The sequence below is a fragment of the Gadus morhua genome, chromosome 19 (genome assembly GCF_902167405.1).
Source record: "Gadus morhua chromosome 19, gadMor3.0, whole genome shotgun sequence".
Taxonomy (NCBI): Eukaryota; Metazoa; Chordata; class Actinopteri; order Gadiformes; family Gadidae; genus Gadus; species Gadus morhua.
Genome location: NC_044066.1, coordinates 1746391 through 1772500, shown reverse-complemented (window position 1 = coordinate 1772500; position 26110 = coordinate 1746391). Strand labels below are relative to the sequence as shown.

At 43.9% G+C, this 26110-nt stretch overlaps 1 protein-coding gene across 1 annotated transcript in view; it reads left to right on the top strand.

Moving 5' to 3' along the window:
* LOC115532669 (5-hydroxytryptamine receptor 4) overlaps positions 1–22708 on the top strand; it is a 49390-nt gene extending 26682 nt beyond the window's left edge. The window contains exon 7 of the mRNA XM_030342550.1: positions 20188–22708. Coding sequence (XP_030198410.1) covers positions 20188–20281 — 94 coding nt within the window. The 3' untranslated portion in view covers positions 20282–22708. The remainder of the gene's footprint in view (positions 1–20187) is intronic.
* The last annotated feature ends 3402 nt before the right edge of the window (positions 22709–26110 follow it).

Below are 26110 nucleotides of genomic sequence, written 5' to 3'. Positions count from 1 at the left end.
GAGGTCTGGCGATGTCAGGCTAGGACAAAGGATTAGAGGATGATGATGACATCACCACTCTCCATGTCACACCAGACAGGGGACACAGAGGCTGTGGACCCCCAGCCAGCACAGGACAACCTCTGCCTGGGTGTGTGTGTGTGTGTGTGTGTGTGTGTGTGTGTGTGTGTGTGTGTGTGTGTGTGTGTGTGTGTGTGTGTGTGTGTGTGTGTGTGTGTGTGTGTGTGTGTGTGTGTGTGTGTGTGTGTGTGTGCACTTGCCACTGTATGTGTTTACAGTTTGTTTTTCGTCTGAGGGCATGTCTTTGCAGCCATGCGTTAAGTATGAAATAAACAGGATTTTGTTTTCAACAATCTGACAGACCTTCTGTGTCCTTGTAACCACCCTACACTCTCCCTCTCCACCCCCCCTCCTACACACACACACACACACACACACACACACACACACACACACACACACACACACACACACACACACACACACACACACACACACACACACACACACACACACACACACACATAAAAAAAAAATATTCAGGGCTATATATAGTCATATGATCATAATGAGATCATGGTCCTTCTTAGCCATCATATCGTTCTATAGGCTAGCTGCTAGCACACAGCTAGCGATCAAGCGTGTTTTCCCTGATCCAATTTAACCCCAATATTGTGAGTTCCGTTCCATGCTTACTTACGCTTTTCCTTGGAACATCACTTGTTAGGGAAGCAAGATGTGCTTTGTAGGACTGACTCACTCTTCAGTAAGTTATAAAATACAATTATGATAGATAACACTAATATAGCTTCTGGCTGTTTCTTAACTCTAAAATAATATTTTTTCAAAGACAGTCACAAATTTGTTTGTTCGAAGCATAGACAATATCTCCATTCGAGGTATCGCTATTTGGAGATGTTTATTAAATCCCACCAATCGTGTTTCGCCCAGTAGCTCCACACATATTAGGCTGCATCATCTGTCCTCCAGCGTTGGCTGATGGAGTGGAGGCGTTTCCATGGCTCCCAGCTGCCTGGTGTGAATTGGATTTAACATGAGGTTGGCGGCGTTGGAGGCTGCTACTGTCCGGTCCTGCGGTTGTTATCTGGACCAGGGTGCACGTGTGACCACTTCAGGCAGGGAGACATGAGGGGGCCAGCTGGGGGCTGTGAGGCTGGTAGGGATGGGTGGAATACCCCAGCTGTTCCACTCTCGCCTCTGTCTCTCTGTCTCTCTCTCTGTCTATCGCTCTGTGTTCCGCTCTCACCCTCTCTTTCTGTCTGTTGGTCTCTATCTATCTAGTCTCGCAAAGCCAGACCAAACTACAGCAAATAGAATGGTCTTGAACCACACTATTTAGAGCCATCTATCCAGGGGGAAACTGGGCTGGCCTGTTTTTATGTCTTTAAACCAGTCACAATCGTCCAGGGCGGGGCTAACCCCAGGAAGCAGCAGCGGTGTCCGTGCAAAATAGTGCCGTGGGGGGAAATTATTTTGATGGAACATCTGCACGTTTAGAGGCTGTCAGAGAGATGGCTAAATCACAACCGCAAACGCCCCAAAAAACTATTAAAGATGTATGTCGCCTATGTGAAGCTCCTTTTATGGTTCAAAAGAGCAAACATAATTTGTTACTTTCTCACAATGATGTCAAGACACCATACACGTTGGCCCTCGAGGAGCTCACGGGATCTGTCAAAACTACGTTTTAACATTTATATGTGGTTCTTGTAGAACGCTGTTAAAGAAATATCATAGGTGCTATTCTTTTGAAGTTCTTTGCAATTTTCGACGGAAAGGGCCAAACATGCTGTCATGTGCTGGAGGCATTAACCGTGACTACCGTGTAGGTTTCATTCATAGAACAACTGCTTTATTTCCGGACACATGGATATGACGTCACAGGTATGGCACTATGGTGGCCCATACATTAATCTATCACTACATTTCCCCCTTTTAAGTCATTGAGTTATCCCATGCATAACCCAAAACAGAACAGGCGTAATTTCCATAACAGGGTTACATAGAACTAGGATTTTGGGGTAGACTGCCCGCCATCCACAGCAACATAGGGATTATTCTACCCTCAATAGTTGCTGTCCCTATTGCTCTGAAACAGTCCAAAAAGTCTGGTTTCCGACTTCGGCAACAGCCATTAAGATCCAATTCCATTTTGTAACTTAAAAGTGCATTTCTTCTAACAACTGTATGTCGGTATGAAAACAGTCAAAATCTCAACAATAACATTTCAACTTAATAACATAACCAAAACCTTCTTTAATTTGAAGTGTATCATAAGTGTATTAAAGCAGGCCTCAGAGTTAAGTGTCCCTATACCTGTAAGGAAGTCTGACCTCACGACCTCTGGAAGTCACCTGTACCCCCCCGGCGGAGTATGCGGGGATGCATGCCCCACGGCTCGGTCTGGTGACATCTGGTCTGGTGGCTTGTCGCTGAGGGCAGGACTGGCCGCAGGAGAAGACCCGCTTGGCAGTGGTGTAGGTCTCTCAGCCTGCAGCTGTCTCCGGCAAGGCCTGCAGGTGTCTCCGGTTGAGACGCAGCACTACGCCGCTGTCCATCTTCACCAGGTACGACCGGGACTCTTTGCACCGGCCAACTACTGTAGCAGGAGTTTTCCACCCCTTATCTCCATCAATCTTGACTCTGACGTCCTTGCCCTGATGAAGTGATGGAAGTGGACATGCAGAGTGGCGGCGGTCGTAGTAGAACCGGTAGGACGACTTTGTCTGTGTGACTTTTTCCTGAACCTGTTGTCTGTCAACAGGTGCAGGCTGTAGCTTCTCTTCCAACATAGGAAGTGTAGTTCTAATGCGTCTCCCAGTCATGAGCTGAGCTGGGCTCACACCGGTTGCTGCACTAGGGGTAGCTCTGTAACACAACAGAGCGAGATGTGGATCGGGCTGCTTCAGAATGTGCTTGGCCGTCTGAACAGCCCGTTCTGCTGCACCGTTCGCCTGGGGTTAGTGAGGGCTAGTTGTAGTATGGGCAAAACCATACTTCTAACTAAAGTCTTTGAACTCCCCAGATGTGAACTGTGGGCCAGTGTCACTCACCAGTTCAAGTGGTATCCCCCATCTCACGAACATGGCTTTGAGCCTGTTGATGACTTGTATGGTGGACTTTCTGTGTTATCTCACCACTGATGCGTGGCCACCACACTGACATCCTGGCTCGCGCACGGCACCTTGTCAGGCCCTGATGGCCTCCATGAATCTGCTCCAGTATGGCAGATCTCAGTGCAACAGGGAGGACGATCCTATCCTGATATAGCACCAGCCCATCTGTTTCGGAGAGATGAGCCCTAGCAAAAAAATAAGGCTGTAGAGATGGTAGCATCCGTGACTTGGGCGGCCACCCATATCTGATAAAGGCTATGATCTGCAGCAGCTCACCTTCCTGTTCAGTAGCTGTGCGGATCTCGCTGAGTCTTTGTGATGAGACTGGAGCATTGGCAACGACTGATTCCACGTAGGCCTGTACCTCGTGCTCCGCACTCACCTCGGACAAGGGCTGTCTGGAGAGTGTGTCGGTGACGACTAACTGTTTCCCTGGAATGTGCTCGGCCACCACATTAAAAGGAAGAAGGCGCATGAGAAGCCTCTGACACCTAGGAAGAGCTTTGTCCAGGTCGTAGGTATTGATAAGCGGCACAAGAGGTTTGTGGTCTGTGTGCACGTGAAAACTGTCCATAACTTGTACGTAGCGTGCAAACCTGGCGCAGGCCCACACACACGCCAGGCACTCCTTTTCAATTTGTGAGTACCTTTTCTCGGCCTCTGACAGTGTACGAGAACAGAATGCCACTGGCTTCCACTAGCCGCCATGTTCCTGCATTAACGCAGCCCCTAAGCCGTAGCTGCTCGCGTCTGCACTGACCAGAGTCTTCCTGTTAGCTTCGTAGTATGCCCGAGCAGGGGCTTACACAAGCATTTGTGTCAAGCTTTGACAGTCTCAAACACTCTTTCCTGTGCCTCACTCCAGACCCAGTCGTTTTCCCTCTTCAGCAGATCAGTGATCGGATGCAGTTTGGTGGAAAGATCAGGCAGAAATCTCCCAACATAGCTGATGAGGCCCAGGATCTGATGCAGTTCCTCGACACTTGTTGGACTGGCCATTTGGGTGACTGCCTTCACCCTGCTGGGGTGCCTCAGGCCATCCGCACTGATGAGGTGTCCAAAGTACTGAATTTCTGACTTGCCAAAGTGGCATTTGCCCCTTTTCAATTTCAGTCCACTGTCTTTGACAGTCCTCAAAACTGCATTCAGTCTACGGTCATGCTCCTCGGTCGTGGCTCCATACACCAGAATGTCGTCCATCACTACGACAACCCCCTTAAGCAGAGTGGACATCTGTCTTTGAAAAATTTCTGGGGCTGAAGTTATCCCGAATGGGAGTCTACGGAAACAGAACCTGTCAATGGGAGTAATGAACGTTGTCAGCCGCAGGCTATTCTCCTCCAACGGGATTTGCCAAAATCCGCATAAGCGTTGAGAGTGGAGAATATCTTCGCTCCAGCCAGCTTTGGAGCGATGTCTTCAAGCGTTGGCAAAATGTACCTCTCACGCTTTACTGCCTTGTTCAGGCGTTTTAGGTCTACGCACACTCTTACTTCTTTGTTCTTCTTTTCGACAGGGACTATCGGGGCACACCAATCCGTGGGGTCCATGACCTCCTCGATTATGCCCAGGGACAGCATGCGTCGTAATTCGGCTTCAACTTTTGGCAGGAGAGGAAACGGGATACGGCGCGGCGTTGTCAGGGTGTAGGGCTCTGCATCCGGCTTCAATTCAATCTTCACAGGGTCACATTGAACAGACCGATGTCCCCAAACACACCCTCTAGCAGATCTGATACAACAGCATTGACTCTCATCACCAGGCCCATTCTCTTAGCGACACTGTTCCAGTAGATTATGTGAGTACGGCCCCCTTATAACAGTCACCCAGTAATTGTAATGCTGTCCCTTGTATGGACTTGTGGCAAGAGCTGCCCACACATTGCACTTCACCGCCTGGGCTGGTAACGAGTGGTTTTGGCCCAGTCATGACCAATCGTGGGCGCCGCGCTAGCCTATTGAAAGCAGTCTGTGACATTACTGTGATGTCTGCACCAGTGTCTATTTTAAATAGAACAGGACTGCCTTTTACATGCAATTCCACCAGCCACTCATTTTTGGAGTCAGGCTGCTCAATCACGTCCGTTGTTACCTCCATTACAGTACCAACGAAAAATGCATCTTCACTGTACTCCTCGGTACAGTCAGATGTGACATTGACTTCTTTTAGTGATTTACTTTGACAGACGGCCTCGAAGTGCCCTAATTTGTTGCATTTCCTGCATCTCTTATCTTAAGCAGGGCAGGGGCGTGCGTTCCCATGCTGACCATTGCAACGTGAACAGGCAAACTGCCTTGACTCACCCCTGACGTCCCTTCTCTGCCACTGCGGTCTATCCTTCGCTCACCGGGCTTTTGAACCCACTTATGATAGCATGCCCGTTCATGTATTACGTTTCTCCTCGGCACAAAATGGTCGTGAAACTTCTTTATCACAATGTCGTAATCATTCTCAGGGCTTACTTCGTCATCATCGTCTTCAAGGGCTACACTCCGGTCAAACACAAACGAATCGTATATAGCCTCCGCCTCACTTCCCATAGCATAGAGAAGCGTGTTCACCTGCACTACACCACTGTCCCGGTCTAGTTTCGTTGCCACTCGATAGCGATCCAAAGGTCGGCGCCACATCGGCCACTGACCCGGACAGGTGAAATCAAACTTTTCTGGAGGTCCCAACTTCGCCATTGTCACTTAAAAAATCGTAAATCGGCCACTTCTGACACCATGTCATGTGCGGAGGCATTAACCGTGACTACCGTGTAGGTTTCATTAATAGAACAACTGCTTTATTTCGGGACAAATGGATATGACGTCACAGGTATGGCACTACGGTGGCCCATACATTCAAATATCACTACACATGCTACCTTTACAGCGCCGTCAAAGTCCTCTTCAAAACTCGCCATACTGCCTTGTTTCCGAGTTTGAGGGAGGATAGCCAGCAACAGGAAGGGGAGGAGTTTGCGTTGGTATCCAACGCGAGCGCTATAGACGCTGTCCATTTCAGCTCAGCCAGACTAGTAGCTATCTCTCTCTCTCTCTCTCTCTCTCTCTTTCTCTCTCTCTCTCTCTCTCTCTCGCTCTCTCTCTCTCTCTCTCTCGCTCTCTCACTCTCACTCTCTCTCTCTCACTCTCACTCTCTCTCTCTCACTCTCTCTCTCACTCTCTCTCTCTCTCTCTTTATTATTATTTTTTCTTTCCGATCCCTAGAATACAACAAAGTTTGCAAAACCTTTTTCTGGCAAATGGGACTGCCGCCCATGACTTCAAACAACGTAGCATACACCAGCTGGCCACTGGTCAACCCTTTAAATATTCACACAGCTCTCTACACAACAGCCATGTACTGCTGAACAGCTACGTTAATACCGGCGGCTTGCCAGATAGATGCTCCAGCAGATGGTTGTGTTCATAATAATCTTGAGCTGGGCTGACTACAACTACAGGGACTACCTATTGCAACCATGTACAATGAAATGATTTCTGAATAAAACATTTATAGAATATATAAATGGATCCCTCGCCCCACCTGAGACCCATCAGCTTGTTTATCAACAATCTCTTCCTATTGGTCGAGGTCTAGCCGTCCTTGCTTCCTATTGGCCACATGTTCCTCATTAGCCAATGTCTTCTGTCTTTTTGATTTGTCCTCTTTTCCTATCTGTTGTGGCCCTCGTTTATGCCTCTTTTCCTCTCTTCCTTTCTCGTCCTGTCTCCCTCCCTCTCTCTCTCTCTCTCTCTCTCTCTCTCTCTCTCTCTCTCTCCCTCTCTCTCTCTCTCTCTCTCTCTCTCTCTCTCTCTCTCTCTCTCTCCCTCCCTCCCCCTCTAAGGGGTCCTTGCTGTCTGTTTATTCTTGTTTATTCTCTCTGTTCAACGTCGTGTTGTTTCATCCGGTCCAACATGCTCAGCTCCAGTTCCTCATGTGAAGACAGATCCCAGCCTTCAGGTAAAGACAGCAGAACCCTCACAGTGGAGGAACACATCCTTCCTGTTCCTACTTGATGCCTTCTCTGGTAATGGAACCAAATACCTAACCGAGTAGGTATTTGTTGTTAACCAAAACTAAATCATATTTAAAAAAGCATTTTTAGTTAACTGAAAAAAATAAATACGAGACATTAGAGTTAGCTTTAACTAACTGACAATGTGTTGTGTGTTAATAAAACAACCTCAAATTTCTTACATTTCTTATATATATAGAAATGTAAGAAAGAATACATTAAAATAAGCTATGGTGTTTAATTTAGTTTTTATTACACATTTAATACTTTTCGAATGAAAATTAAAATGTAAAAACCATTATAAGGGCTCGAAGGGTGTGTCTTCTAAGTCAGGCTCAAATCGGCTTCTGTCGGTTTACAATGCAAAATTCCTTCCTTGGAATCATGATTTGGTTATGAAAGTGTTTCCAGAATCCAGTTTCAATCTAGATTTACTAGCTTGGTGTAAACAGGGTAATCCGTGAGACACCTTGTACTACATTGTCAAGGGCGATTGGAAGTTTTCTGTTGTTGAGCAGTATAAAAATAATGGCATCATCTAGATAAATCACTGACCCCAAAACCAAGATCTAGATCATCTTGACCAGTGATTATGTAGGTCACAGATTGGCCAGGCTCAAAACGTGTGTCTTTTTGTGTGTGTGTCGATGTGTGAGTGGGTGTGTGTTTTTATTCTCTGCGGTCATCTGCTGGTCTGTGTGAGTGAATGTGTGAGTGTGTGTGTCTCTCAAAGGTCTGTGTCTATGCATGTTCTAAATGTGGCTGTCAGTGTAATTGCAATAACAACCTTGACCTCCCAGCGACCCCAGGGATAGTCCCTCAGAACACACACTCCCCATATCTCAGAGCCGCTCCAATGTCGGAAGAAGAGGAGAAACAGCAAGCAGTGTGTTTAATGTAAAGCTAGACGGATACAGAGAGGAGCAGGGGGAGATCCAAGTGTCTAGATATATGGTCTAGATCTCATCTTGTGGATGTTCTGTCCCAACATGTTTAGGTGTGCGCCTTCTGGATGTGGTTGTGTGTGTTTGCTCCAGTGCGTGTGGAGGGGTGTGTGGGTGGAAGGGTAGGAGTGTGTTAGAGTGTTTGGAGTTTGCAGGAATGGATGACCATGTCTTTGTGTGTGTGTGTGTGTGTGTGTGTGTGTGTGTGTGTGTGTGTGTGTGTGTGTGTGTGTGTGTGTGTGTGTGTGTGTGTGTGGGGGCATGTGCATTCTTGTGTGTGTCGGAGTCAGTTTCACACATTTCTTGGACAGATTAATCTAATCTCAGATGCAAAACAGAATTCAACCCTGTGCTCATCATGGACAGAAGAAGCCAGCGTTGATTTGAATGATGTCTCCTCCGTTGAAAGATTAGACACGATGCCATGAAGGTTCCTTAACCTTGCCCAGGAGCTCTCCTCTCACAGCAGAACACGTTGAGTGAGTTGCTTCGATGTGTGTGTGTAACCGTGAGACGCGTAGCGTCCGGTATGGGACGTCACGATCCAGCAGTAAACTCTTCAGGTAGAGCCGCTAGGCTTCAAGGAAGACTTAATGTGGGTTTCACAAGTTTCAGAAATCGAATTTGTCTTGCTCCTAGCACCGTTAACCCCCAGCCTATGAATTGCATTTCGGTAGCCCAGATATATGCGATAAAACTCATGACCTTCTTTCCCTGTTTGTTGTGTGATCTCCACTGTGATTGTCTACTCTTTCCTGTCAATCAAAGAGGGAGCATTGTGAGTTCTGATGAATAAAATAAAAACAATAATCAAATAAATAGAAAGAAAAATTATATATCCATAAATAAATATCAACAACCCAGACCTCAGTAGTTGTCGTGTGCCTGCTGGAGGAAGTGTTTGTTCTGCAGGGTGAAGATGAGACCGGAGGGTTTGTTTGTTGGTCGGCAGCTGGTGGTGGAGATGGCTCTCAGAATGCGTCTGTGTGACTGTCGACTACTGGGGGTCTGGTACCTGGTGGGCGTATCTAGGAGCTCAGTCTGTCTTAATGTTTTATATGAGAGAGGGAGAGAGATAGAGAGAGAGAGAGAGAGAGAGAGAGAGAGAGAGAGAGAGAGAGAGAGAGAGAGAGAGAGAGAGAGAGAGAGAGAGAGAGAGAGAGAGAGAGAGAGAGAGAGGGGCATCAGCAGATATGAAAGTGTGAATTAATGTTTAATTTATTGTTATTCATATTATCATATAGTTTATTCATAATACAGGAGGGTGATAGAGCAAGGCAGACAGACGCTCACCCTGTGTGTGTGTGTGTGTGTGTGTGTGTGTGTGTGTGTGTGTGTGTGTGTGTGTGTGTGTGTGTGTGTGTGTGTGTGATTGTTTGTACGTGTGCGTGTGATGTGTAACGTATGTAATTTGCTTTAAAATCATTGCAAAGAATCGGGATGGCTCATTTAACGAGAGCCCCTAGATCAGGCCTATTCAATTACAAATTCAGTTGGGCCAGATTTTCCAAACAAGAAATTCAGCTGGGCCAGACATTTTCAGCAGCAAGTAATGACAAATTTTGGACCAACACAAATGAATGTATTTAAATACACAAACGTTTTATTAACTGAAAAATTACATTAATACATCTTTGGTGAATCTGACCTAGGCAAAACTCTGTCAACAATATTAGGACTATCAAAAGCCAGTTTCCTTTTTGAAACAAAATAAAATAAATAATTGTCATATCTGACCAATAAGCAAAACACAAGGTGCATTGAAAACAAAATATAAAAAATGTAACAAAATATTTATCAGATTTTTCCTTATTTAAATAAATAAAATAAACATTTGGGTCACATATTAAAACAAGCATATCCCCCCTGGGATCAATATGCCAAAGTGCATGAAAAAACCAGAACCAGGCATATTAAAGCTTGGTAAACAAACCCAAAACAAGAAATAACTAAGTAGATTAACACACATGAATACTTTGTTACTCACTTAGTTACACATCCTTTTGTTGCTATGTATGCAACAGTTTCACTGCTGAGTTCTCAGTGGGAGAAGTGACATCTTTTTTTCTGAATGAGAGCAGTGATTCTGGGCTCATAAGATGTCAATGCAATTCGGCGGCATTCGTGAAGTGTACTGTCAGACAGTGAGCAACGAGAGCTGCTTTTAATTGAGTTCATGTGTGAGAAGCTTGATTCACATGTGTATGTTGAGCCAAACGTACTTAGCACGTGGACTGCTGCTCTCTTGACGTTATGCCCTGTTTACACCTACCCGATAGTGGGCCCCGATGGTGCCCGATGGCTAAATCAGCAGCTATCGTTATAACATCGGCAAATAGCGTGGTTGCATCGGGAAACACCGTTACTCTTCCCGGGAACATCGTTAGACAACGGGAAGAAACGGGAAGAAATGCTCAATGATCGGGCAACATCGGGCAACATCGGCAAAGAACGAACATGTTTGTTAATTTTGGGTCTATCGGGGTAGAATCGGTTACCAGGTGTTGCTATGGTCTAATCGGCTATAATCGGGAATAGAATGGGAGTATAACGTAAAACATCGCAAATCGTTCGAGAATTTTCCTGGGCACATCGGCTATATTCGTTAATCTTCCGCGCTTTATCGTGTTTTATCGTCTTTATATCGGCAACCTCAACACACGAAAGACCCTCGAGAACCCTAGACAATTAACGATTGTGAGTGACCAGATTGTGTCAAGGAAGACCCTCAATCTGGCACTTGGGTATAAATAGGGGGTGATGGATGGATGTCCTACTTTTATAATTAAAGGGTACTTCGCCCATTTAGAACCGGCGTTCTATTATTATAAAATCGCTATTGTAATATAAATAAATATATAAATAAATATCAGTCTAAACCAGTCTCCCCTTTGCCTTCTCCCGAAATGACGTCAAATGACGCCAAACGAACTTCGGGTGTCTTCCCTGGCATAAATCGTTATGTTATCGTTATAACATCGGGTATGTGTAAATGCTACCCCGATAAGTTGACCCGATCATAAATTTTTAGCCCGATGTCACCCGAATCACCCCGACTTCCACATCGGTGGTCCATCGGCCATTAGCGGCCATTAGCGGGATGGTGTAAACGGGGCATTAGGGAACTGATGTGGGTTGACATCAGCCCAAAACCTGGCAGGCCCGTTGGTGCGCATCTCCTGTGCCATGGTTAAGGATGACCGCATGTCCACAAGTTCGAGAATGAATTTCCCCTCGTCAATGGGAACGGCCAACTCCTTTGCTTTGGCGGATAAAGCCCCTTCTATTGCGACAGTGAACGGGTCTCTGGCAAAACACATCACCTCTGTTTGCAAAGCAAGTCCATCCAATCGATCAGCAAAGTTTTCTTTTAACCTCGCAACAAAATCCGTCATTACAGCGGTAATGCGTGCCGGGGATGAGATGCATTTGCAGAGCGTCGGAAAATGCAACATTCAGCCTGTGCTCAAGTCGGTCCCCAAAAGATCCAGTTTGACTTGGAATGCGCACATCTGTTCCACCAGTTCAATGACAGTTTTGTCTCTGCCTTGTAGTCCCACATTTAAGTCATTCAGGTGTTTGAATATGTCACTGAGAAAGCAGACATCGCCAATGAAGTTGTCATCCAGCATTCGGTTCAAGTGTGTTTCGGCTTTTTTATGCTTGCTGCTGCCGAGGAAGGCTGTGATTTCCCCTCTTAGATCACAGAAACGCTCGAGCGCTTTGCCTTAAGGACAGCCACCTGACGTCGTTCTGCAAAAGCAGGTCATGGTGCTCAGCAGACATTTCTGACAGCAGCATGCGGAATAGGCGGTGTTGGAGGCTTGATGTGGAGCGGATAAAATTAATTGTTGCCATCACGCTGTCCATTGTTGACTTGAGCTCTCCGCTTAGTTTTGCGCACAATACCGTCTGATGTACAATGCAGTGTAGGGATATCATTTGAGGTGCAACAGCGGACCAACGTGCAGCCAAACCTTTAACTTTTCCCGTCATGGATGGAGCCCCATCCATTACAAGCATGCCCACACGTCTCATATCAAGGCCATTGTCTTCAAAAAAAAGTTGAAATCTTCTCAAAGAGTACCTCGCTTGTTGCGTGTCCTTTTAACGGCAGTAAGCTGAGCAGTTCTTCTCTGAAGCATTTGCAGTCAAAAAAACGGACATATATGCACAGTTGGGCGGTGTCCGTCTTATCTGTGGACTCATCTACTGCTATAGACATGACATCAGCTTTCTTCAGGCCTTCTAAAAGCGTTTCTAACACATCAGTAGCAAGAAGTTGAACCCTGCGAATATTTTAGGTGTCTGACAGGGGTACGTTTTTAATGGAGGTCACGCTTGTTTTTACTTTGTCGTCATTTATAACCTCATTCACGACGGCCAGCATGCACTCTTTCACGGTTTCAGAGTCTGTAAATGGCCTTTTCTTTTTTGCCAAGATCCATGACACAAGAAGGGAAGCAGCTGTAGCTCTCTCTTGGGCCGTGCATGTCCGCATCATAGTAGCACAGCTCCGGTTGTAAGATGCCAGCAAACTCTGAATCTTTGCAGCCCTATCCTGAGATCCCTCGGGAAAGCTTGAGCGGAAAGTTGAGTGTTTATTATTGTAATCTTTAAGTACCGCAACACACTCATTACAAATTAAACACATCGGTTTGGCGTTTGGATTCGGCGGCAAAATGAATAAATACTTGTCAGTCCAGGCAGGGTTAAACCGACGGTTTTCAGTGTCCACTTGGCGTTTTTGAGTTGACAAAGCCATGTTGGATTCAGATAAGACGACTCGCCTTCAATCACTTTCTTGACAGACCATGGACATTTAAACACAACGCGCGTAATTGAGGGTTGAATGATGCTAGGTTCCTGTTGCTAGGTTGCGCTGAGTGTTGCATTCAGGGTCTGTACTACTGTAGGAATTTCTGAATACAAGGCTCGATATATATATATATTTATTTTATTTTTTTACTTTTCTATGCGCTTTTTGCGGGACCACGGGCTGGGCCACTCGGAAGGGGCTTCTGGGCCGGATGTGGCCCGCGGGCCGCCATATGAATAGGCCTGCCCTAGATGCTTGGATAATATTTATTTGATTAAACTTATTTTAACATTCGGTTGTCAGTCCGAGTGGGAGCGGTTTAGCATTGCCTCTGGATATTAAACCTCTTCTCCTCTATTCTACGAACTCTACACCACCAAATAATTACTGAAATACACATGAAGTGACGGGTGAATTACAAACGTCACGTAACGTTATTTCTTCAAGTGCACTAAACTGGTCAGTTTGTTGGCCTGCAACACCAGGGCATGGACCTTAGTCATCTTGGTTCCATATGGGGTACTGAAGGCAGAACCAGTTCCCCCAGCCAGTCAGTGTTCAGAGCCAAGATGGAACCAAGATGGCTGCTAGGTGGCTGAGGCCCATGGGGAGCAGATTGGGGAGTGGAAAGGCCAAGATATTCCGCTGTGATTAATTAAACTCAGATTACCAGCCGGTCCTCTGGCTGCCGATGACATGCAAGTTGTGGGAAAAGGGCAAAGTGTGGAAAAAACAAAAAACACGGATAAGAAAGATTATCTATCTATTTTAATTTCCCACAAACCCGCCCTATATAATGTCACTGAAGATTACGCAGTCCATCATGTGTAACCAGTGTCCTGCTAAAGAATTGGTGGTTGTAGAAAATGGCTTTGCTTTTTCCGTGCACACAGAGACAAAAGAAGAGTACGTGACATCTTCAATTTGTCCACCCTTGAGCAACCGCCGGCCCTATCCTCCTCAACCTAAAACGAAACAGTCTGGGAAACAAGAAGGGATGAGTGGGGACAGATGGGGGCCCTGGATGTGTTTACTTCAAGGGGCTGAGCATATCTTCCTGTAGGGTATCCTGCAATTTGTCGGGGTACAAAGAAATGACTCAATCAGAATCAGGTGAATTCTCAACATGGCCACAATAAAGTCAGTGTGGGGTGACTCTGAAGTCCTAAAGTAAACCAGCAGAAAGGTAATAATAACTTTAGCCACTGTAGTAATGTATCGTTAAAGGCCGGCCTATTGTCACTCAACCACCAGGACTATGAGAAACCTCATAAGAAGCTCTGCCTCTACTCTGTATTCCCGCGTTCCCACCAGAAACATGACTATATATGAACATTTGTTCATTATTGTTATCGCAAACCAAATATGTTGTAGCGCTCTCCAACTCTCAAAACATGGAGAGAATCAAACCCTGATTGCGGCCGTGATTCTGTGATTCATGTTTTGGTTGAGGCCGCTGCCATCGGCCAGCTGTGCAGACCTGCACTCGAGTCTTATTGGCCGGGAGCCCAGGACATCAGACTTCATTAACCAATCAAAGCACTTCCTGGGAGAGAGTAGACCCGGACAAACAACGGATTTCACTTTGATGGTTCATCCTGCATTTCTTTGAGCTGACAATGGGAAGCAGACGAAAGGAGACATCCACCACACACACTCCATTAGGGAGGAAGGAAGGAAGGAAGGAAGGAAGGAAGGAAGGAAGGAAGGAAGGAAGGAAGGAAGGAAGGAAGGAAGGAAGGAAAGGAACGCATGTAGAGTTAGAGAAAGGAGCAAAGAAAGAAAGAGAGAAAGTAACGACAACATGTCAGTTTAATCCTTTTGTTCCTGCAGTATCCATAGCGTTACTGTTGGAAAACCTCCCCCCGCCTCCACTCCAGAGAGCGACATCTGAGCCAGGGTGACATCCCGACATGTCCCTCCAAAGTTATTAGCTTGAAATGAAAGGTACACAAAGCTCCCTCCTCTCCGCGGGCAGGGGTCATGATGAGGTCACCCTCACCATGACTCTAAAGTCTGACAGACTTCAGAGTTATGCACAGTGTGACGTCACATTGTTTAGTAATCTCCTTTATGAAAATGGACTTCTGTGTGTTTTGGTGTAGTCATTTTTCATTTTATATGGCGTTCGTCTCTGATCTAAATGAAGTGCGGTGAGATATTTGTTGAAAAAAGAAAAGTGTCCTATCTTTATCAGGACATCAAGGCAGGTGTCCTGTGTTAGGCTATGTACTGGTGTCGCTGTTTAGTCATTAGGCAGACACTTCATCCAAAGAGACATGCAGTGAGTTCACTAATTAATTGAGGAGCGGTTAGGGGGCGTCTTGCTCTCGGAGGCCCACAGGTTAGGCTGTGGACACAGGGGTTCAAACCCAGAACCTTTTGGCGAGGAGTCAAACAACACTTTCTTGGCTCATTGTATGTACTGTTATGAATTTGCCTTAAGGCATGCAGCTGTAGCCCGAAAAGCACGGGAAATATACTGTTAAACTAGTAAACAACGAACACAATTTTTTCCTAAAAAGAAGGACCCAAACAAGGACATTAGAGTCATTTTGAAATCACATTATCCCCATGACTCAAGAGACACACACACGCACACACACACCTACACACACATGCACACGCACACACACGCACGCGCACACACACACACACACACAGATTGAACACAATAGTATGGGGTCAGAACAGTCTCATTAATAATGAGTGCACAGAGAAGGATTCACAAATGTATTTTGTGATTTATATATAAATTACTCTCTTCTCTCAAATACATTTCAATGCACACACAAATGGATATCGGTATGTATAAACGTAAAATAAATCCATAAACAAAAATAAGTTTCACAAACACATTTCTGATCCACACACAAATGTGTCTTGTTTTAAATAAATGTAATATAAGTCCATAAAAATATGAATTAAAAAATATTTGCAAATTTCATCAAAAATGTATTAGGATGTTGTTACATTTATATACAAACTGTTAAACTTGAATTAACAAGACGCTTTTCATTTGTGAAATTGTTTGCATTTGTGTGTGGATTTTTGAGACTCTCCTGAAGTGGCTGGATTCACAAATGCATTTTTTCAACAAGGAACTCTCTGTAGCCAATCAGATGCCTCCCTCGTTTTCAGCCAATCACATGACTGCAGTTCCGACCCGTGAAGAATATTCCAGCCTCCGAGCCTCCCGGTTCCCTCGGTCAAATGTCTGGGAAATAACATGGGGTTTTTGAATGATCGTACATAACTAACAATCTCTAGGTGGCGAAGAAGTAAAAGCTGCTTCACGTTTTAAACTACACACTTTTCCCATCTAGTTTCGACTGGGTTTTGGGATTGTCGGTGCCGTTAAAGTAGTAAACGACACCTACAATCTAAAAACCCAGTCACTGCAGTCATATGATTGGCTGAAAATGAGGGAGGCATCTGCTTGGCTACAGAGAGCTACAGAAAAAAATCCATTTGTGAATCCAGCCACGTCAGGAGAGTCTCAAAAATCCACATATAATACAGACCAGTTCACACCTAAATGACAAGTTCACAAATGAAAAGCGTCTTTTAAATTCAAATTTAACAGTTTGTATATAAATGTAACAACATCCAAATACATTTTGATGAAAATTGCAAATATTTTTTTAATTCATATGTTTATGGATTTATATTACATTTATTTAAAACAAGACACATTTGTGTGTGGATCAGAAATGTGTTTGTGAAACTTATTTTTGTTTATGGATTTATTTTACGTTTATACATACCGATATCCATCTGTGTGTGCATTGAAATGAATTTGTGAGAAGAGAGTAATTTATATCTAAATCACAAAATACATTTGTGAATCCTTCTCTGTGCAATCATCAATTAATGAGACTGTTCTGACCCAATACAATAGAGGCTAATATCATTGCATAGCTATCAATGTTCCATGCTAGCTATGCTATCTGGAGCATACTGTTTTATACTCATTCCCAAACTGTTTATTCCACCGCCATATGAGTCATCTGGAACTCTGTGGGTCCCCCATTCTCTCTGTGGGTCCATGTATTTATACGTTAATCCATAGATAGAAAAATACTGACATCAGTGCCATTCTACCCCACGCATCAAACTATTCATACAACACTCTTTATGTCTGTGTGGTTCTCTTCGACAACCGTTCATCCGATCAATTTCACCCTTGGCGGTTGTATTGCTTAGGACTCAATTAAGTGCTGTCTGGAATGTTAAGTTGTTTGGATGAGCGGTTCTCCATCAATCTCGCATGCTCGCGGCCGTGCAATCGGCTCGTTCCAAACAGGCTCTTTTTGGCATTGCACTACTAGACTATTTAGATTCCAGCTATAATTAATGCTAATTTGAATGGCAGCACCACATGGCATTACTGTTCCTCTAGATGCAGTCCTGAGACAATTTCATCCAAAGGGACTTACATGTGAGGCCAAGAACTTTTGAGCCTATATAAACATGGGAGCGGCTACAAAGTACAAACTAATCCAACTATTGTATGAAATCTGGCATAGAAACTTAATTGAAAGAGATTAAATAATCTATATTCCCTTCTTTTTCCTAATAAATGAATATTGAATTTTGAATATTCTTGCACACGTATTTCTGTTTGATGACTAGCTCTTTCTTCAATTCTCTGGTGAGGGTCATTTTGGTCTATTTGTTCTTTGTTCTACAGTCATGGGTTCATGATATATCCAGGTATGGGTTGATGTGTTTTGTAATATCTGTGTGGTTTGATATTCTCATTGTTTATAAGGTATGATAAAATTGTATTCACTTAATCCTAAACGGGCCATCCAGGTGTCACATCAGAAAGAACACGACAGTAGCAGACAGAGTAAAATGTGCATAAGAAATATGTATGCACAAAATAAATCTGGATACACAGAATGAGCAGTGTCAATGTAGGGATGAATTCAAAATAATGTTTGTCCACATTAGGAAGTAGAAGCTATACATTATTGACAAATACGACGAAAAAGGACGATGATTATCTTCATGTTAAACATCTTTGGCTGCTGTCAAAACACCTCCTGTTGTGCGTTGATTCTCTCGATAACACGTCTGTCTTTAAGCTGTGGATATAACATAACACCAAGTGTGTGTCACTGCTGACCTGTACGTGAACTACATCAAGAATAATTGAGAGTGAAAAGTATTATATAAAAAGCCTAACCCCAACTTCATCAGTTCAGCTATGGTCTTGTGATTGTATTTGTCTGCCTCAACTTGAATCTGAATCTGATATGGCAGCGGAACTGTTCTGAACGCATCCAGATGTTCACAACTTATTTCCTAATATTTTCTTCGTGGAAAATATTTGATACTTCTTCCACACACATTGACTGTGATTTATTCATTTTCATCCAAAGCGAATACAGAGACAGACCCTCTCCCAGTTGAGCCCCTCCCTCTCCTAGAGGACAGACCCTTTCAACTGGGCTGCAGACATATATATACTGTATACATCAAATATATAATAAACATAAAGAATAATCTGTGTTTATAACACATGAATATAAGAGATACACATCTAGTGGAAAGTGATATCTAAAAAAAAAAGACAACCTTTGCCACATAAAGGATGCTAGCTCTGCATTGGCTTGTTTTTGTTTAAAGACAAGGTTTGTGTTTTGTGTTGTTGTTGGTTTTGACCTCACAGAGCCGCTGTGTAGGACTGTACTGGTCTATTCTTACTGGCTGTTGCATGACTATTCAAATAAATCAGATCAACGCAAAATATTGCCATAGGACATTTTGGAAGTGAGCAGCTCTCAGAAGACTATGAAGAGATTGAATTAAAGCCTAGTTCTTCTCAGGACAGGAGAGTTACAGACTCGCGACCAAAGCGGCTAGAAGAATCTCATGGTGAAAAAGTACCAGGCCCGTCATTACACTATTGGAGGGGTTTTGGTTCAAATCACAACGTGCCCTCAATATATTGATATAAAAAAATACCCATATTAAGAGAGAGCAGAGGACTAGAGAGGTAAGGGAAAGAGAAAATAGCCTTCTTATTTGATTATGGTTATGGTTGTACTTTATTCATCCCAGAAATTACAGACAATTTAAAAAAGGTTTAAGAAAAACTGAAAAAAAAAAAAAACATAATGCAATGTACTTTTAGACATAATTGTAAAAAAAAAGAATAATAAGAACTTCAGAGTTGGAGTTCATTTGTTTTATTAGGAGAGGGGCAGTGGACCCGCGAACCCAGCAGAATCGTTCCCTAAAGGTTGACTCGATGACTACGGCCTCGCACAAAATGGGCAGCAAGCAGAAGACAATGACATTGGTTTTGTTGCTAGGGCTACGTCTACCTGTATTAGCAAATGTTTGGTTTCTTGGAGAGTGAAGGTGCCATAAAATGAGATTACGACAGCTGTCATGATAAAGAAGGTGTATAAGTGTGTGACTTTGCTAGCGGTTGGTATCTTCAGTTTGTTTGGGTCTATGAGCAATGAGCTTCCCGTTTTCCCGTAAGGAAATATTCCTGTGTGTGTCCTTGACTTGTATGTGTGCTAATCAGATGCTAGATGCTTCTGGGAAATGAGGAAGAGTTGGGCATATTAAAGCGACCGGTCAAACCTTGAGTGGAGAGACCAGTGCGTCTGTTTTTCCTTTGTCTAACATTTTTCCTGTCTTATTTATTGCCGTTGCATTATCAGGTTTTCCTAAGAAAGCACTGTTTTCATTTTGGCTTGTACCTCAATTCTTTTGATTATTTTGCTGTTATTCATGTCTGCCCACCCAACATCTACAGGCCTCCTACCCATTCCTGGACAGAGAGTAATCTGTCCTGCTTTCCTTCTCAGCGTTCCTGCGTTCTCCCTCTGTGTTTCGGGGAGATTACATGTCCTACACACAACACTCAGAACACTCCCAGCATTGGAGAGAGCAAACCAGCATTGGAGATCCTTTTGTTAGGCCATTGTGTCCCACGGCCCGGGCACACTGAAAGGAATCTGCTCTGGACGGTTGAGGGTTTGAGGGGTGTAGTCTTATGCAGGGGTTCAACCACTCAACATGGAGACGTGTTGAAAATATGTATTTGAATCAGCTTTCAATTCAATTAATTGAATGTATCTCTCTTTTTCTCTCTATCTCTCCCTCTCCCTTTCTTTCTCTCACTCAATCTCTCTCTCTCTCTATTTCCCCCTCTCTCTCTCTCTCTCTCTCTCTCTCTCTCTCTCTCTCTCTCTCTCTCTCTCTCTCTCTCTCTCTCTCTCACTCTCTCTCTCTCTCTCTCTCTCTGTCTCTCTCCAGACTTTCCTTCCTACCGAACCGTAGTTACAGTGACAACGGACGCCGGATCCTCGCCAGCGAACCGGAGTCCCAGGATTCGTTGGGGCCACTATGAGGTCGTATCCGCGGCAATGCACATGATGTAACATGCCGCCACACGCCATCCGACAGCATCGTGATGCAGTACAACATGGTGGCTGTAGGGTTGTGTGTGTGCGCCAGGGATCATTCCTAGGTACTCAAGGGCTCAGCTGGAAAACAAATATCGGGCACAACAACAACCACAACAAAAAATCGAGCGCTATGGAGCGATTCAGCTCTGTACTCAAAACTCAAAGCTAAACCTGTACCCACGTTCCGCTGCTGCTCCTACCTCACCTGGACAACACCTGATGCATCACCTACACAACAGGTGTCCTTATGACATCTCCTACACAACAGGTGTCCTGATGACATGAACTACACAACAGGTGTCCTGATGACATCACCTGGGCAACAGGTGTCCTGATGACATCACCTGGGCAACAGGTTTCTTGATTACCTCACCTACACAACAGGTGTCCTGATTATCTCTCCTAGACGACAGTTGTTATGACTATGGCTGCATCTTTTCGGTCCAGTGACATCATCCATTGCTGCAGCCAATCGCTGGTTAGTTCTTGACCTCAGACGGACATTGAGCATGGTTCATTGGGACCAACAGAACCAGGATTATCTTCCAAAGATGAGGGTCAGGGATCAAACATGCAGGGAAGGACCTGTTGATGCCCTTGGGGGTCTGGTGGTAGTGGGGTCCACCGTTGGTAGCTGGCATGCTGCTCTGCAAAACAAACACATCTCACCTAAAGCCATGGGGCTTACTGTCTAGACTTCTGTCTGACTGTAGGAACACGTTGGGGTTCAGCTACACACTGTGCTGCCTTTTCCAACTCTCCTAGTCCCTTTCACTCTCTCCTCTTGACGTTGGCGATTGAACGGATGACATTAGACAAGGGTTAAAACACTGAAATGGCCTGGAAGAGAAGAGGAGAGGGGAGGGGAATGGAGGGGAGGGGAGAGGAGATGAGGAGAGAGGTAATGAGAAGAAAGGAGACGAGGAGAGGACACGAGAGGAGACGAGTACTCTGCAAAGCGAGGGCTTGATTCTGCTGGTCTTTGTCAACATTCCATGAGATGTGAGCTCAATGTGGGCCGTCCTGTGACTTGGTGCAGGGGTCCCGAGGAAAATCCCAAGATAATGAAACACGAGCAGCTTTCAAAGGTCTTCATATCGGCGCAGAGTTTAAGATTGTTGCCACAATTGGGGAGCAACGTTTGTGTCATTATTATTTTGTTTAAAAGCATATCTTCTGTGTCCCTAGAAATACAAATTAAATGGGTTCTATGTGGATAAGGCACCTAGTCCTTTCTCTCTGAAACCCTGACAGACGGACAGACCAAAAGAAGGACGGACCAAACCCACGTAGGACGCAGGACCCCATGAGGGTCTGGGAGGGAATAAAAGTTTGCATCCAGAGGCTTTTCCAGTTCCAGCTAACGACACGTACACAACGACTAACTGTGGAACCGTTAATTAATGTACTTACCATGTTAAAAGATGTATGCCATGTTTTGATCAATCTTTCACCGCAAGGCAGTTGATACTTTGTGCTATTCTCAGCTTTTTTAACAGGACGTTTTAAGAAAATCACATTTTGCATTTTGCACTTGTTACTTGTGTGATGCACAATTCACACAACTAAACAAACCACAGACGGGATGGAGGAGTGGAAAGTGCATTCTGTCTGTAAGGTCGACCCAGATCACAGTATTCATGATGAGGACTGAAAGGTTGAAATAAACACCAGGCCTATTTGAAGCGCACAACGTCTACCAGAGAGGTGCCAAAGTCGATTGTTTATATCTGTTGTCGCCAGGGAGGATGATTAAATACATATTTGGGTGGAAATCTGGCATGTTTGGACCATTTTAACCCCAGCTTTACAGAGGTTAAATGTTCAAGAGGTAAACTACTCCCTCCCCTCTCTCTCTCTCTCTCTCTCTCTCTCTCTCTCTCTCTCTCTCTCTCTCTCCCTCGTCCTATCATCCATTCTGTTTTCCCTGTTTTCCTTATATTTTATAAGTTACAAATGACACATAGATAAGGCCAACAGGTGTGATTTTGATCAGCGGTTGCAAGCGCCTTGCAGATGTGAACCACATCACAAGGAGGAGTGTCCACCCAGATGTGTGTTGTGATGTCACAATGAGGTGGATTGAAGTCCTACCTGGTGGTGAAATAGGGACCCTTTAAAGAGCAGAAGAAGGAGATGCTGTCCTCTAAGCTCAGAGTGATACATTGGTAATCAGTTATTAGTATGCTGTTGTTCTGCTCACACCCCCCTCTGCTGTAACCCCCAGAGGAACAGCCACACTTGTCATTTGGGCTTCTCCCCATGTCAGTTCCCAGCTCAATAATGGATGTCTTGTTGCTATGTGACAACAGTTCATCGTGCACTGTCCCGTGTTCCCTCATTGTTATGAAGGATTTTGAAGTAAAGTTTTGGAGGTCATTCTAATGTTCTGTTTGTTCATTATGAGGTCTGCTGCCTCACCCCTCTCCCATGTTAACCTTTCTTCTTCCTTAAAATGCTGCATCATTAGAATGTGACATCCTTAGCATGTAGCATACTTAGCATGTAGTGGACTTAGCATGTAGCATACTTAGCATGTAGCATTCTCAGCATGTAGCATACTTAACATGCTGCATAATTAGCATGTATCATACTTAACACGCTGCATAATTAACATGTAGCATACTTAGCATGTTCCACAGTTAGCATGTAGCATATTTTCCTGTAACAAGTAGCATGATTTAGCTTTTAGCCTACTTGACCTGTAGAGTACTTAGAGGTGCCAACCTGGTTTCAGAGTTTAAACCAAGTTGGCTGTTAACCAGCCTGGAATTCTACCAGGTTAACCAAATCTGATGACTTTACTGATCAAGTCTCTCGAGTTCTGCATATACTTAACAACCAATGAAACCTGTGGCTGCTGAATCCGATTAACTGAACAACTGATGAACACATGCAGGCTACACCATGCAGGGTCCTCAACATGGGCGTTTGGCGTGTGGCATTCCAACACATCATACCGTGTTAAAACAAGCCTTTGTTTTGAGGGGGCGCCGATGTATTCACTAACCCCTCTCTCTATGGGCGCCTGCTTGTTCTACAAGGTAATCGTCTTCCAGAGCAGCAAATACACACAAATTCAGATTTTGTCGTCTTGGAGATGATACACTTATTAGAGCTGACCTTGGAGGCCGCTGGCATCTACCAATCAGGAGCCAGTGTTCAAAATATATTATTATACTTATATTATTCTGAGCCCTTGTCTAAACTTGCGGAATCCAAAACAATCTTCTCAGGATTACGCTTGGCCTCCAGTACCGTGATCTCATGGCTTTACCTCTGAGGTGAACGCAGCCCGTGTTCCACCTCCCTAAGGCAAGGCATTCAGCTCTAAGAATAGCCCGATGCCGGAGCAGGGATCATGTTTATCTATGCTGTGGAAAAATCGGAATTGCAGAAAAAGTACACAAAGACAACGTGAGAAAACGTGTCAGTGGAACAGGATGCTTTTTTGTAACGTTCCAAGAAATGTCAGAAATTTAGACTTTCAGGCACAAAATGAATAGACATTTATTATTTCATTACACCCTCCACTCGAGCGCAACAGCTGTCTCAACTATCCTTATTCTAGTCATGTGTGGCCTTAATTCTGTTTGTCTTTCAATGTTCTCTCCTTTGTCTCGTCTCTTTAGATTCTCCAGGGCTCTATCCATCCCTGCTCTGCGGAACAAACCATCTTCACAGAAGTCCTCTCAAGGCCTGAAGGGTGGAACTTAAGAAGGAACTCATTCTTAGCAAAATACCATCAAATCAACAAGTATATCAATGACGGAAAGCGAGCGGTTGTTTTTGTATGATCCTACGTCGGTCAGGAGGATTTTCCAGGTTACGATCTGCAGGTCTGCATGCCTTCCTGTATGAACTAAAATATGCCAGATCTTGTCTCCTGTGATTTAAAACAGCACTGAAATCAAACTGTCTGAGGCTTGTTTAGGAAGGGGATCAGGAAGTGTTTTTTCACTGCCGAGCAGGAGTTTTAGACCTAGTACGAGAAAACAACAAAATAATCTGCTACAGATACAGAAAACTTTTAACCCTCTACACCAGGACGTCTTGATGCCCAACTCTACCTCAAAGTGAGGTTCCAGAGCGGACAAATGTTTAGTCAGTTATTTACCAATCAGTGAATCAATAATACACCAGAGACAAACCGTTGCCCAGTGGACGACATACTTTTCCAATAACCCTACACCTTGTTTTGGATCCTCAACAATCTTCATGTTTACATGCAATGGCCTGGTTTGATATGCAACACACTGGTCATTTAGACACTAATTGCCTTTTTTTAACTACATACCATACTAACTTGCCTTTAAGTAGTACATATGGTGTATTTTCTGAGCTTTAGTGTTTGTGCAATTGCTTCTCTAGTTTTCTCTTGCTTTTAGTTTGGTCATTTTGTCACGATAAAACGTGACAAACACCACACGGTCTATCGTTGGTTTAAAAACGTCTTTACGTGGCTGGCTATTGCTCAAGGTACAATGCAATGATCAACTTTCAGTGATGATGGCCAGTAAAGGAACAACGTAACCTATAGGATGTGTTTTAATGTTTTAAGACAATTTTTGGTGCTGAGACAGCTTAGAGTTCAGTGATCAGCTCTCAGGTTCTGGGTCCTGACAGCTGAGAGCTTTAATTATTATAGTTATTAATTATTATAGGCATTTCTACCTAGAAATAGGTATATAGGTATTAGGAGGTGGAGGGAGGAGCCTACTTTTTTATAGTGTAGTGGTTAGTGTGTAGGATACTCAACCAGCCTAGAAGTGACTTACTGGCCTAGTGGCTATACTCACTGCCTTGGACTCCAAGCCAAAGGTCTTCAGTTTGACCTCCATGTCTTAAAAAGTTTATCTTAGATCTAGATTGAATTTAGCTTTTACAGTTTGGTTTTCGGTAGTAAGGTTTGTTAGTCCGGTTGCGCTCTGAAACCCGGCCTTGTACAAGGCACAGAGCTCGCGTTTAGGGCCAACTGCCCAAGACGCTCCGGCTCCGGTTAAACGACATAGTTTGCATAGATTACCATCAGAAAGATAATCCTTTTCTATCCACTTATGCTACTAATACTACATTTACTTCTACTCGTATATCTTGTGTATGAGAGGACACTGTCCATAAGCATGTGTAGGCCATAGAGGAGAAAGAGGTGATGTCCTCAACACAAGAGCAGAGCTGAAAGGGTACACTGATCAGCGCTCTGTAGGCATCATGTTCCCGGTTCACGCCTCACAGTGGCCACCAGAAGTACTGCATCCCCTATTATATATATATATATATATATATATATATATATATATATATATATATATATATATATATATATATTAGAGCTGTCAGTTAAACGCGTTATTAACGGCGTTAACGCAAACCAAATTTAACGGCGTTAAATTTTTTATCGCGCGATTAACGCAATTATTTTATAAAAAAAAAAAAAAAAAAATTTTTTTTTTTTTTTTTTCTTTGGCTCAAAACAAAGAAGCAGTAGCCTGACTGCTATGTTCAAATGATATTTGTTCAAAGCAGTCGTTCAATTGCACTATAGGCTCATTTTTTGTATCGTCCTGTTTTGATCAGTGTATAAAAGTGTAAAAATCATTTGCACAAGGCAAGCCGATGCACTTCACCATGTTGATAAGAGAATTAAAATGAGAAGAATTATGGGACAAAAAAATCAAGGGATATTTAGCATAGAAAAATAATTTGTGATTAATCGCGATTAATTAGAGTTAACTATGACATTAATGCGATTAATCACGATTAAATATTTT